This window comes from Cyphellophora europaea (genome assembly GCF_000365145.1).
Source record: "Cyphellophora europaea CBS 101466 unplaced genomic scaffold supercont1.3, whole genome shotgun sequence".
In the NCBI taxonomy this organism is placed as follows: Eukaryota; Fungi; Ascomycota; class Eurotiomycetes; order Chaetothyriales; family Cyphellophoraceae; genus Cyphellophora; species Cyphellophora europaea.
In genome coordinates this window covers 421132-433364 of record NW_008481809.1, presented here as the reverse complement: position 1 = coordinate 433364, position 12233 = coordinate 421132, and the positions used below count along the sequence as shown (strand labels likewise).

The window sequence follows — 12233 nt, the reverse complement described above, 5'->3', positions numbered from 1 at the left end:
CAGGAGGCGCCAGCGTATTCGACAGCAATCCGACGCAGGCTCAACAACCATGGCTGTCAAACGCACGATGCCTTCCGGGCACACAGCGGGCATCTTTGCCGACATGACCCTCGATGGGCCCGAGATAGGCACCCTGGTCGCCATTGTTGATCGAGCAAAGAACCTACCCAATCGAAAAACCATGGGCAAGCAAGATCCATACTGTGCCATGAGATTGGGTAAAGAAGCCAAAAAGACCGACACTGATAGGAGAGGAGGACAGACCCCAAGGTGGTAGGTTCAGCTGCGCCTCGATGCAGACGCGCAATGCTAACGACACGCGTAGGGACCAAGAACTGCGATTTACCGTCCGTGACGCACCCGACTACTACAAGCTGAAGGTCTCCATCTTCAACGATGACAAAAAGACCGATCTCATCGGCGAGTGCTGGATTGACCTGTCCGACCTCATTATCCCGGGAGGAAAAGCCAATGACCTCTGGCATCAGCTGAATTTCAAGGGCAAATACGCTGGCGATATTCGTCTCGAAATGACCTATTACGACACGAAACCCAATGCAGAGATTGAAGCCACGAAAGAGAGACAAAGACAGAGGGCGAACTCTCCCGCCACAAATTCGAGCCCACATTCAGCTCCTCGCCAGCTAGGCCCCCGCGAAATCAAGCGTCGACCACTACCTACAGGCCCCGGCCTCGCCGGCGCCCAACCTGCCGACTTCCCCCAGCCGTTGCGCATCCAGAATAGGCAGCAAGTCACACCTACAGAACAACCTGCCTACGTCCATCCACACTACGTTCCTCAACCTCAACAGTACGTTGGCCCCGAAGGACCCGACGATTATGAACAATACCGCAACAACCCATATGCAGACCAATATGAAGTAAGAGATCGCGAGTATGATTTCGAAGCAACACAACCCACCTACGACGGAGGATTCAGTCAGAGTTTGCCGCCCGTACCCATGGAACCGCCTCCCCTTGAAGCTCGACACAGTGATCCTGGCCCACTGTCCAGCAGCCCCCAACAAGGGTCGTCCTACTACAACTCCTCGCCTCCTGTCCGACCGAGTCCGACTGACCCAAGATCGCATCGGATGAGCTCTTCGCCAACCAAATATGCGGCCTACCGGGACAGCCCTCTTCGTCAGTCGATAGCCCCACAAGACGTCCCTTCATTGCCTGCGATACCTCCCAAGGTGCCACTAGGATATGAGGACGAACCTCCCTCTCCGCCACCTCCTCCTCCACCAGCACATCGGGGCAGCCTTCCACGCCCGCTGGAATTAACCTATGGCACACCACCCCGTATGCCCCAGCCGCCTCAACGTGACTCGATTGGCGACAGAAGTCCGCTACAAATGATAGAGCACAACTACAGCCCCTACCCGCCGTCGGATCGGGGGTCTACTCAGCGGCAGCATCGAAAGTCGTTCAACCATTCTGAAGTTCCGGTTCCACAAGTTGAGCGCCCAACCAGTTCAGCTGGGGACTTCCCTGCTCCTCATCAAGTGGGTGTAAACTATGGAGTTGACTTTCTTGCCGAGCCTGTTGAACAAGATAATCAAGGTCGATACATCCGACGTAACTCAATGATCGAGGATCACGATGATCCATATCGAGCACCGCAGCGGGCACAGACGTTCGACTCCAGCGACTTTGACCATGCCAACACTTACAGGTCGGACCCGCACGTTGTTCGCCCGAGACCCGTCAGCCCAAATGTGAATGTCGCAGTGCCGCGCAAGTCAGTCAGTCCCGCGCCACCAATGGATGATAGACCTCAGTTTGGAAGCACACCCTTCGGGCCTGATTCCTACAACGTGCTCAACCCGAGCTCTGGTCCGGCACAAAACGGGCCTCGACCGACTTATCCAGCGAAACAAGAGAAGCCTGGCGAGATCGAACCGATTATTGGAAATGATGGCCGCGTTATCGACCCTTCAGATCATTTGCCAGCAGAAACGTGGGCCCCCGAGCCAGAGCGAAAGAATCGGCAGCCTGAGCATGTCATCCGCATACGGACCCGTGCAGATGCACAGCAGACCCGAGCCGGTTCTTCGCCTGTTGCGGCGAGGACACCTCCGTCTCACATATCTTACAACAGCTCACCTGCTCCAGTGAATGAGCCGGCCGTGAGTCCAACATCGGAGCGTCGTAGGAATAGGCTTCAAAAGCCAATGCCTGCAACGCGTCCATTGCCGGCTCAGCCATTCCAGCATGCTCAGACCAGCCCTGCGGCGATCCCACAAACCAAGCAGTTCGATCAAAGCAGCCCGGCACCGCATCCCCGACCTCCGTCGAGCCACGGTAGCCAGAACAACATGCAGAGAAGCTCGATACCATCTTCTCCTCATTCCGCTGGCCCACCGCGTCCGCCTTTGACCGACTACCAGGTCCCCATGTATGGCCGCAACTCCTACTACCAAACAACGCCCACGAAGGTGCAGATGCCGCGTCCACAGAGTTATGCACCGCCAAGTGTACATGACGATCCTCTCGCTGCAGAATTGAGCATGATTGATATTGGCCCGTCTCGAGGAGGTGGCCGAACCGCTGTGAGGAGTAGAGGGTACAGCGGATACTGAATTGTTGTTGGGATAGCCATCTGTATTTTGATGATGAACGGATGTGGGCTCTCGTGGTTCAGCATTATATACCCGGACGGCATTTTGCTTTCTATTCGAGGCTCAGCGGCTGCAAACATGGATTCGGTGAACAAGGAATGGGTCGCGAAGCCGAAGAGGGTAGAAGGTTTTCCCCCCATTCGTGTTGTTTTGGCCATACCCGGCGCACTGGCAAGGCGTCTCCCCAAATTCCCAACAAAGATACATCGAGCGGGACTCGGATAATGTGTAAAATACAATAGAAGCCACCATTCCCATTCTACTTCATCGCATGCCTTCCTCCACCCTTACCCTCACCCTCACCCTACACATCTTTCATCCTTGTCCCCCCCGCCACCAAACGAACACGAATCGGGCCCCGAACCTCTCCTTCCACAGCATCATCCCCCACCAGAACCTCACCCTTCTGCAGGATCTCCAGCTCCCCTCGCTCACGCATTTGGAAACATAGTGAGCGGAGCGAGGGCATGAGATCTCGCCAGGCGGAGACGTCGAGTTGGCTTGAGAGCTCGATGGTGGAGAAGGAGCGCGCTACTTCGCTCGGGCAGAGCGTTTTGGGGTGGGCGCGTTTGCTGGCGAGGGAGAGGAGGCGGGTGGCTAGGATTTCGTTGGGGGTGGAGGTCGGGGTGGAGGTGGGCATTGGTCTTCGAGGGTGGAGTGGCTTTCTTAGGGAGTGGTGAATGGGGGCTTAAGTTGGTGCTCTGCGGGATAGAGAGGCCTGAGGAGAGGGAGAGGATGTGATGACGAGGTGGGGCTTGGCGGGACGTTTGAATACGTCCACAAACACATGATACCATGATTTGGCTCGGCTACGATGACTCGCCCTGCTGCATCTCTGTAGCCACAAAAAGGGTTTGTATTCATCTTCCTGGCCCAAGGATATTAGTCTACTAGACCAAGCGTGATGACCCAAGAATATCCTTGTCATATATCCCGTAACGAAATCATTCCTCTCGAATCGAGGCAGATCTGCTGATCGAAGAGTGACGGTCTTTCGTGACCGGTTGAGCTCTTGGGTCAGTCCTGGTATTAGTGCTCGTACTATTTCACGGCGAGGAGAGATCTCGATCTCGATCAAGGACATCGTTCGTACCATTGGTCGTACGGCGCTGATAGCACAAGCCTAGAATCTCGATCGGAGGCGTATTGGGTCTCCAGTGACAATATCGACATCTCGGAGCTCTCAAGCTTCAGTAGCACCTGTTGAGCTAGATGTGTGGTTCTCTGAGGGCTGGAAAAAAGCGTTGGGAAGTATTGTACACGATGCGAGACATGGGCTTGAGAGCCAGTTAGGCATAGTCAACGCTCCGTTGTCGCAGCGAAGAAGCGGCGACAGGCCAGACCTGCTCTTCAACAACGGCTGCTCCACTACTGCCCCTGAACGTATGCAGTATCATCGCACAATGGCTGAGAAGGAGACGACTGAATGGCTTTCATCTTTCGATCGGCGGCGACCCGATTTTCTCCCCGCGTCGGTTCGCTCGATTTGGCTTACCGGATTTTGGTTGTTGCGTTCCGGCTTCAGACGCTTCCAGGCCTTGGGCCCTGTCGGCTTCGTTGGCGTACGGCTTCACCTGACCATGCAGCACGGACAAAGGCGGGGATGAAGACCCCAACCGTGAACCGACCTCGTATCGGGTCCTCGTCGCGTGGCGTATGTCGGCTACACAGTGGTTATCATCATGCAGGCACAGATGGACACTTGTCCGCTCGTCGGTCTGATAATGGAGTGCCCACAGTGACTATCCATGGAATCCTCACTCCTGCCCAGAGGACATTATAATCTGGGGAAATTGCCTTGGCAAGAATGCTTGATCAAGTCAAGACCTCAAGGACCGTTTCGTGATCCTCTTGAATGGACAACTGCCATTGCGATTCCACATCCACATTCGTCCACACACGTTCTGAATTAGTCTTCACGCGGCTCATGAGAGCAGATTGGTCGTGGTGTTTTCTGCTGGAAGCTCACCACCCGACCCTGTCCCTATTGGCTCACCTTCGACTATGAGCCTGCAAGCACTAACCGTTCCTGGGTTGTTCATGTGCTGGTTTGCTTAACGCCATGCACGACCTCGTGTCCAGCCTGATTGGCGTGTTCTCAGGGAAGCGGGTTGCCGTTCTGGGCATCCCTGGAAAGCCACTCCGCATACATCGACCTATGCTTGACACATTATTGACGACAACCGGAGCTTGGCTTCACCACCTTTAGATCATTCTACTTGGGATCAGCAAAATGACCAAATCATTTGCGGGGTTGCTACAAACTGTGGGCAGCCAGAGGCGACGTGAAGCTTGCCCCGTCTCAAGCATATATAGCTCGAGACATCCCAACGACTAGGTCTGATGCTTCTATCTTCAACTGGAGACCTCGACCGATCACTTCGATAAATTGTGCTTCACTTTCCACCCATCATGGCTTTCCTCGAGCTTAGAGGTCAGTCTCTGATCTTCATGATCCTCGTAACTTCAGGCATGGACTTCCTCCTGGTGAGTTCTCCGAAACCGACAGCACCTGCAAGGGCCAGCTTCATTTCCTGCGCTATGGCACGGTACTAAGATGAACTCCTCTTCGTCACTTGCCGCTTTTCACTCCAATATACCCTCTGCTCTAGCATATAGCTGCTGATCCATTATTTCCAACGTGTTTAGTTTGGTTACGATCAAGGTCTCTTTGGAGGCATCCTTGGAGGCGTCTACTTCCAAGACATGCTCGGTCATCCTACAGCGACGATGGCTGGGCTTGTCACGGCAATTTACGATATCGGTTGCGCCATTGGAGCCGTAGTGGCCTTTCTCTTCGGCGAGCAGATCGGTCGCAAGAAATCTATCCTCCTCGCCAACGTTATCGTGGTTGTGGGTGCGGCCATCCAGACCGCTTCTTACTCCTACTGGCAGATGTTCGCCGCTCGCATTGTGGGTAACATCCCCCAAACCCAAATTCGTGCTGACTTTGTCAGGTTGCTGGAGTCGGTGTGGGTCTCAGCACAGTTGCCGTCCCTATCTTACAGTCGGAAACATTGCCAGCTCACAACCGTGGCGCCCTACTGGTGGTCCAGTCCGCACTAATCATCATTGGTGTCGCCATCGCTTCATGGCTCTGTTTCGCAACGCTTCATTCCAACAATTCATTCCAGTGGCGGTTTCCCGTGGCTTGTCAGATCTTGTTTTCGCTGATAACGATTCTCACTTGTCTCTTTGTACCCGAGACTCCGAGGTGGCTTGTCAAGCATGGCCAGAAGGACAAAGCGACTCATGTCGTCGCACGGCTACTGGACAAGCCCGACGATGACCCTCTTGTGATGCTACAAATCAACGAGATCGAAGAGAACATCAAGGCCGAGTGGACCGAAGCGGAGCCGTCCTGGACCGAGGTTTTCAGCAACGGCACTCCTGCTCGGAATCTTCAGCGAGTTCTCCTTGGTATGGGACCATACATGATGAATCAATGGTCTGGTATCAATGCTCTTTGCTACGTAAGTCTGCCACTCCTCACCAAGCAGTCAAGCTAACAACGACAGTATCTTGCATACATCCTCCAAGAGTACCTTGACTACAGCCCGTCAATGGCGTTGATCTTGGCCTCAGTCGCCTTCACACAGTATGCAGTCTTCTCTTGGCCACCATTCTTCTACATCGGTACGTCATTGACACGCCACATTAGCAAAAGCTGGTCTAATAACATCTATAGATAAGATTGGAAGACGATGGACAGTCATTGGTTCCTCAGCCGGCTGCGCAATTAGCATGTGCATCATCGCAGGTTGTCTGCTCAACCAGTCCTACACCACTGCAGCAACAGCTGTTGCCTTCATGTTCTTGTTCATGGACTTCTTTACTCTAGGCATTCTGCCTGTCTCATGGTCATACTCGGCTGAGATCCAACCTCTGCGTGTCCGCAACAAGTCCACGGCTGTTGGTGTCTTCTCTCACTGGCTATCAAACTTTGTTGTTGTTATGGTCACACCTATTGGCCTGGCCAATATCGGTGGCAACTACTTCTGGATCTGGGGTGCGGTCAATGCTCTATTCATCCCATTGACGTACTTCTTCGGCGTCGAGACATCTGGACGCACTTTGGAGGAGATCGATTTGTGTAAGTTTCCTATCTCATGTTGCACAAAGCTTGGCTAATCATAACCAGTGTTCCACGATCACCCGCGCGTCCTCATGGGACTAAACCCCGAAGTCCGCCGCGTTGTCAAGTATACAGAGGAGCACGAAGAGAAGCGTCTTCGCCAGTTCAGCATTGCCACCGGCGCAGACAGACGGAATTCCATTCGGGCATCCATTGTCTCCATGGATCGCACTCCTGGTCTACTCTAGGCGTCGATCAGGTCGATGGATCGGGGTTTCGGGGTGATAGAGGTGCATCACGAAGCGAAGCCGAGATCAAGGGTCATGAGAAGCAAAAGTGGCGCTGGAGCCTTGTTGAAGCGGCTAAGCTCAAGCTCCCGCCACAGCGAATGCTCAAGCAATGTCGATGTTATGATGTTTATGACTTTGATTTGATAGGCGCTCTGCGGTACAGTCAATATTGAGTTCTCGTTGCGTTTTACAAGTTATTGCTAGTACTAAATTGTCGGAAATTCATTCCTATGAGCAAGTTGGGGGCGTGCCACCTCCGACAGATGACATGGTGGCTTTGGGGCGGATGAAACTTGGCAGCTCCAATAAGTTGTGCCCACTGTGCTCCAAGAGTCATGGAGTACACCAAGAAATGCAACGTGAGGAGATGCGGGGAAGACGATGCGGGGGGCGGGGCGTGTATCGGAGAGCAGAGGCTCTGCCAAGCTACTGCTCGCAGCATGCCCTTGTCGCTGCTTGATTTCCGCTATGATAGAAAGAGCCTGTGGTCCCCGAACTAGTGTCAACATCAAGACCATGTCCCAAGGGGAATATGTTGGACAGAGTGTCCTACCGCACTGGAAGATGGCTTTTAAGGCCACCATCACAACTGAGGTGTGCTTGACTATCCCGCGGCGCACATTGGCCGATTGATGTTACAACCGATAATCGTGCCCGCTCTAACAGCCGGGGCTGTCTTGGCTGAGACTACCCTTGACAGCCGGGGCCCAGTCCGCCCACGAAACAGCAGATCCGTAAGCCTTGTGTCACGAAAAGCAGCACCAGTTTGGACTCACGCCAAGAGGAGTTGCAGTTTCTACAGGGGCAGGTACATGTGACTTGGCGCCTTTATCCCTGCATGGCTGCGTGCCGACATGCCCAAGACGTAGATCGCCCGCTCAAGCCTTGAGGCTTGGTTGCACATTGGTTGCGGGTAATCACTCTCCCAAACGGCTCCTGTGGCGGGGGATGTTCAGCTTCACTACTACGTGACCGGAGCCTCGAATCTGGTCAAAGCTGGGTCATGGCTGCTGAGCTGCAGGTGAGATCTAATGTCACTCTTCCGAAAGGGCATGATCTGTGCCCCGAGGTCTGGGCTTTTCCATCGTTCTTATAAATACGTTGGAGAAGCGTATCAGCGAGGAACGAGCCCCGCGTTTCCTAGACACTTTCATTCCAGACCAGGCTTCGAACTTTCCAGATTTCAAGATGTCAGAGAAGAAGGATCAACTAGAAGATGCCAAAGTGCAGACCATCGAAGACGGAGAAGTTACCTTCACAGGGTCCAATGGCGCATTCGATGAGAAACAGACTAGGAAGTTGGTCCGGAAATTGGATAGACATATCCTCCCAGTTCTCGTCATCCTGTATCTACTCAGCTTCTTGGATCGAACCAACATCGGCAACGCTCGCCTAGCCAATCTGGAGCGAGATCTGAATATGTCCGGTTTGGACTACAATGTATGGTATCCGCGACGAAGCGGTCTCCCTTGTTACTGACTGACAAATTGACAGGTTGCGCTCGCCATCCTCTACCCATTTTACGTTGCTGCCGAGATCCCGTCCAACATTATGATGAAAATCACAAGACCTTCGTTGTGGCTCCCATCCACCATGGTTGCATGGGGTATCTGCTGCACTCTGATGGGTCTGTGTCACAACTATGCAGGGCTGCTCGCCGCCCGTGCCGCTTTAGGTCTTGCTGAAGGCGGACTCTTCCCAGGTATCAACTTCTTGTAAGGCGCCTCTATCTCCTCAAGGCTTGGATGAGCCTGTGCTGACCCCCCAAGTATAACAATGTGGTACCGCCGACATGAGTGTGGCCTTCGGATGTCAATCTTCTTTTCAATGGCCACTGCAGCAGGTGCCTTCGGTGGTCTTCTCGCTCGTGGCATCTCTGAAATGGATGGCATTGGTGGTCGGGGTGGCTGGGCGTGGATTTTCATCCTGGAGGGCATCGTCACCGTTGCAGTGGCCTGCTGGGCGTACTGGGCGTTCCAAGATTACCCTGATACCGCCAAATTTGTCACGGATGCTGAAAGACGTGAGATTAACCGACGGCTGGATGAGGATCGCGGTTCCTTGGCAGATGAGTACGACCGAAAGTACGTGTGGGATGCATTCAAGGACTGGAAGATCTACGCCCACTGCTTCAACTTCTTAGGGTCAGTTTACAGCACTCATGCTGCGTCACTTGTGTACTGACCAACACCCATAGGACTTTTGCTTCGGTTTACTCGTTCTCCCTCTTCCTTCCGACCATCGTGCGCGACTTGGGCCACACGAATGAAAAGGCCCAACTTATGACCGTGCCACCCTACGTCGTGGCCTGTTTCTTCTGCATCGGCGCCGGCTATGGCGCTGACCGTCTCCAGACCCGTGGCATCGTCATGATCGTCTTCAACCTAGTCGGCATTATCGGTCTGACCATGCTCGTTGCCTCCAACGACCCGCAAGTCAAGTACGCAGGCACCTTCTTCTTCGCCACGGGTGTCTACCCCAATGTACCCCAGTGCATGGCGTGGAACGGCAACAACGTCGGCGGCTCGACCAAACGGAGTATTGCGCTGGCGATGCAAGCCATGGTTGGCAATCTCGGCGGCATACTCGCCTCGTTTGTTTTCTTGGCGACCGATGGACCGCGCTACATCAAGGGCTACAGCATCTTGATCGGTATCATGAGCATGTCGGCCAGCGTGTGCACGTTCATGACGCTGTACTATCGTCGTGAGAATGCGAGAAGGGACAAGAAATACAAGCCGCTGGAGGAGTACACTACCGCGGAGAAGGCCTTGGAGCGAGAGAAAGGCGACGATGCAACGTTCTTCAGATTCACCGTGTGAAGAGCTTTAGCCCTTATTTCAGATAGATAGAGAGCGCTCATTAGGAGTCAAGCTCCTACAGCTCGCCACACATCCTTTTTAGCTTGGAAAATACAATGATCAACCGTACTCGTCACAAGTCTTGGTGTATTTCGAGCTCGAAATTAGCATAGCATGCATATCGATTGTCGAGCCTAACCGTGTGTCGAGGGTGAAAAGAAGTGATTGAGATTGGAGCAAAGGACTCTGTAACGACATCTTGTAAGGCCTCACCCGTACAGACCATCTTGATGCTTCGACTTCTGTCACTCTTGACATCCACCGCTTTTGTCAACCATTTGCAGGATTTTGCATCTAGTTCACGATAAGCCATGGAACATATCAGCGGATCTCTGCCCCTTACATTGCACGATGCAGGCTTCGCTGTGGTACGCCGGGTCACAAACGATCAGGTCGAACTGACCGTCCATATCTGCCGGCAAATTGGTGGGGTCGTTGAAATCATACTTCACGAAGCCTTCTAGCAAGTCAAAGCGCTCGTCGTATTCGAGCAAGCACAGTCGGGTGGGCAGAGGATATTGTCCCGTCAACTATTACTACTCAGCTTTGGCCATCATCTGAGCGAAAACGGAGACCCACTAATAGCTTCTGGGCCTGGAGGAAAATGCTCGGTGCAGATATGATGGCAATAGAGCTCTCTGATGTACTGTGTAAGAGCAACTGCCGGGCCAAGAACTCTGCTGTGTCGTCTGTGAACTGTCAAAGCATCAGCAGGCTGGCAAGCTTTCGGAAGCCTACGGCCAACGTCTACCCAGAACTGGCTCGCGTTCCAGTCTTCCTTGAACGCAGATATTGAGAGAAGCTTTCTCTCACCGCTCTCGTCGGTGCTTGACTTAAGATCCTCAAAAGCTCTCAGATCTATATCTTGTTCTAGATAGAAGTGTTGCAGCGCGGCGAGAGTGTCAGCGGAAAGCCCACTAAGGCATGTCAGCCTTGAATATTCGATGCAGCAAGGAAACTTACAGTTCGTCTTCGAGATCATCGGGCATCACCAGGGTCAGATCTTGGGTGTCGTGTGTTGGCATTTGAAACGATATACAACGAAGTAGGGAAGATTACCTTCGACTCGAGTTTCGACGCACATTATCGCAACCCGCAATCACGACATGCCCCGGCTAAATTCGAACAAGTGACGTCACGAAATTTTGGTGCTACTCGCATAAAGGCGTTCATATTGAGCAGAGTTGAGGACATGGCGATCCATTTGTCACTGAGCCTGTGTCAAGGGGGCCAACATGCAACGAGCAGTAGTAGTGATGCGCCAAGAAGACCGATCTCGAACAGTTCTATCTGGCCCACCACTACACCACAGGCAGACTGAAACTTTCGGCCACGCTGTCTTGGCTTGTGGGATGTTCTGGCAATGCTCTAGAACGGCCTTGTATTGGCATTTTTGGTTGTGTAGACTGCTTCGCATGAAGGGTCGAGGCCTGCAAGTTGTGAAGTACTCCAGCATTGAGATCGCTGGTCGCGGACTCGGGTACTGCCTCTGCTGAGCTATTAGACGCACCTCCCAAACGCTGCCCAACATTGGAACCTCCCAGGACCTGGAGTTTAAGGTTCTTCTGTTATAGTGGCAGAAATGGTACAGGCTTCGAGATAGTGTCGGAGATGAAAAGTGACAAGAACAATCTGTACGGCATGCTGGAGCTCCTGTCCATGGAGGGTGTTGGATGGGACGTTCAGAAAACATCAAACGGGTTGCATCATGGTGGAATGGTCGTTCCGGACCCGGAGGGCATGCAGAAGAGGCTGAATGAGATGGACGACGTCAAGGTCATAAAGACCTTCGGAGAGCCTCCCTCGACGGCTATAACGCCCTATGCAGGTCTTGCGGCGTTGGACCAGAACGAGCAAGATGCAGTTCTTGAGACCATATCCGTGTCAAACACCGGTTTGATCTTTGTCGAAGACCCGAGCGGTAATGTCTGGGAGATTCAGGGCCAGGAGGGGTTCGAGTTGTCGTGAGTAGGGCGTATTAATCTGACACCCTGTGTGTAGCTCTTCCACGTGGAAGATGTACGAGCAGAGCGTATTGTGTCACCGAATCACTCGTCCATGCGAGCGTCCTTACTGAAGCGCCACGAAAATGTCCACAACCAACTTTAATACTGGGGCGACTATTCGGTGTTGAATAACCTTCTTCTCTTTGTGAAGTCCATAGCCTGTGCACTAATCACTGTCACTGGGTCTTCGACATCAGGTGCCCAATACCCTGGGGATGATCAAATGTCCGAGGGTATCTTTTGGCCACGCTTCTCGCCAAAAGCTTCTTGCGCAGACCCGGATTCAAGCGAATCATTGTACTAATTAACACACAGGAGAACAATCAAAGGATTCAATCATATATCAATAAGTATCGACGACTTGGAAAGTGCCGGAA

At 53.0% G+C, this 12233-nt stretch overlaps 6 protein-coding genes across 6 annotated transcripts; 4 read left to right on the top strand and 2 right to left on the bottom strand.

Moving 5' to 3' along the window:
• Positions 1-49: 49 nt before the first annotated feature.
• On the top strand, positions 50-2585 carry HMPREF1541_03064 (uncharacterized protein; the record flags this gene model as incomplete). The annotated part of the gene is made up of 2 exons (XM_008717416.1): positions 50-273; positions 326-2585. The coding sequence occupies 2 exons, from the start codon at positions 50-52 to the stop codon at positions 2583-2585; spliced, it is 2484 nt and encodes an 827-aa protein (XP_008715638.1).
• Positions 2586-2928: 343 nt separating this feature from the next.
• HMPREF1541_03063 (uncharacterized protein) lies at positions 2929-3264 on the bottom strand (the record flags this gene model as incomplete). The annotated part of the gene is made up of 1 exon (XM_008717415.1): positions 2929-3264. One exon carries the CDS (start codon positions 3262-3264, stop codon positions 2929-2931), a length of 336 nt encoding a protein of 111 aa, XP_008715637.1.
• Positions 3265-5036: 1772 nt separating this feature from the next.
• On the top strand, positions 5037-6947 carry HMPREF1541_03062 (uncharacterized protein; the record flags this gene model as incomplete). Its single annotated transcript, XM_008717414.1, has 6 exons — positions 5037-5111; positions 5274-5537; positions 5582-6097; positions 6143-6260; positions 6313-6717; positions 6766-6947. 6 exons carry the CDS (start codon positions 5037-5039, stop codon positions 6945-6947), a joined length of 1560 nt encoding a protein of 519 aa, XP_008715636.1.
• A 1230-nt stretch (positions 6948-8177) lies between these two features.
• HMPREF1541_03061 (uncharacterized protein) lies at positions 8178-9811 on the top strand (the record flags this gene model as incomplete). Its single annotated transcript, XM_008717413.1, has 4 exons — positions 8178-8429; positions 8484-8704; positions 8759-9133; positions 9187-9811. 4 exons carry the CDS (start codon positions 8178-8180, stop codon positions 9809-9811), a joined length of 1473 nt encoding a protein of 490 aa, XP_008715635.1.
• Positions 9812-9923: 112 nt separating this feature from the next.
• Positions 9924-10875, bottom strand: HMPREF1541_03060 (uncharacterized protein; the record flags this gene model as incomplete). The annotated part of the gene is made up of 5 exons (XM_008717412.1): positions 9924-10144; positions 10194-10380; positions 10430-10546; positions 10602-10767; positions 10814-10875. 5 exons carry the CDS (start codon positions 10873-10875, stop codon positions 9924-9926), a joined length of 753 nt encoding a protein of 250 aa, XP_008715634.1.
• A 586-nt stretch (positions 10876-11461) lies between these two features.
• On the top strand, positions 11462-11818 carry HMPREF1541_03059 (uncharacterized protein; the record flags this gene model as incomplete). The annotated part of the gene is made up of 1 exon (XM_008717411.1): positions 11462-11818. The coding sequence occupies one exon, from the start codon at positions 11462-11464 to the stop codon at positions 11816-11818; it is 357 nt and encodes a 118-aa protein (XP_008715633.1).
• Positions 11819-12233: the final 415 nt, after the last annotated feature.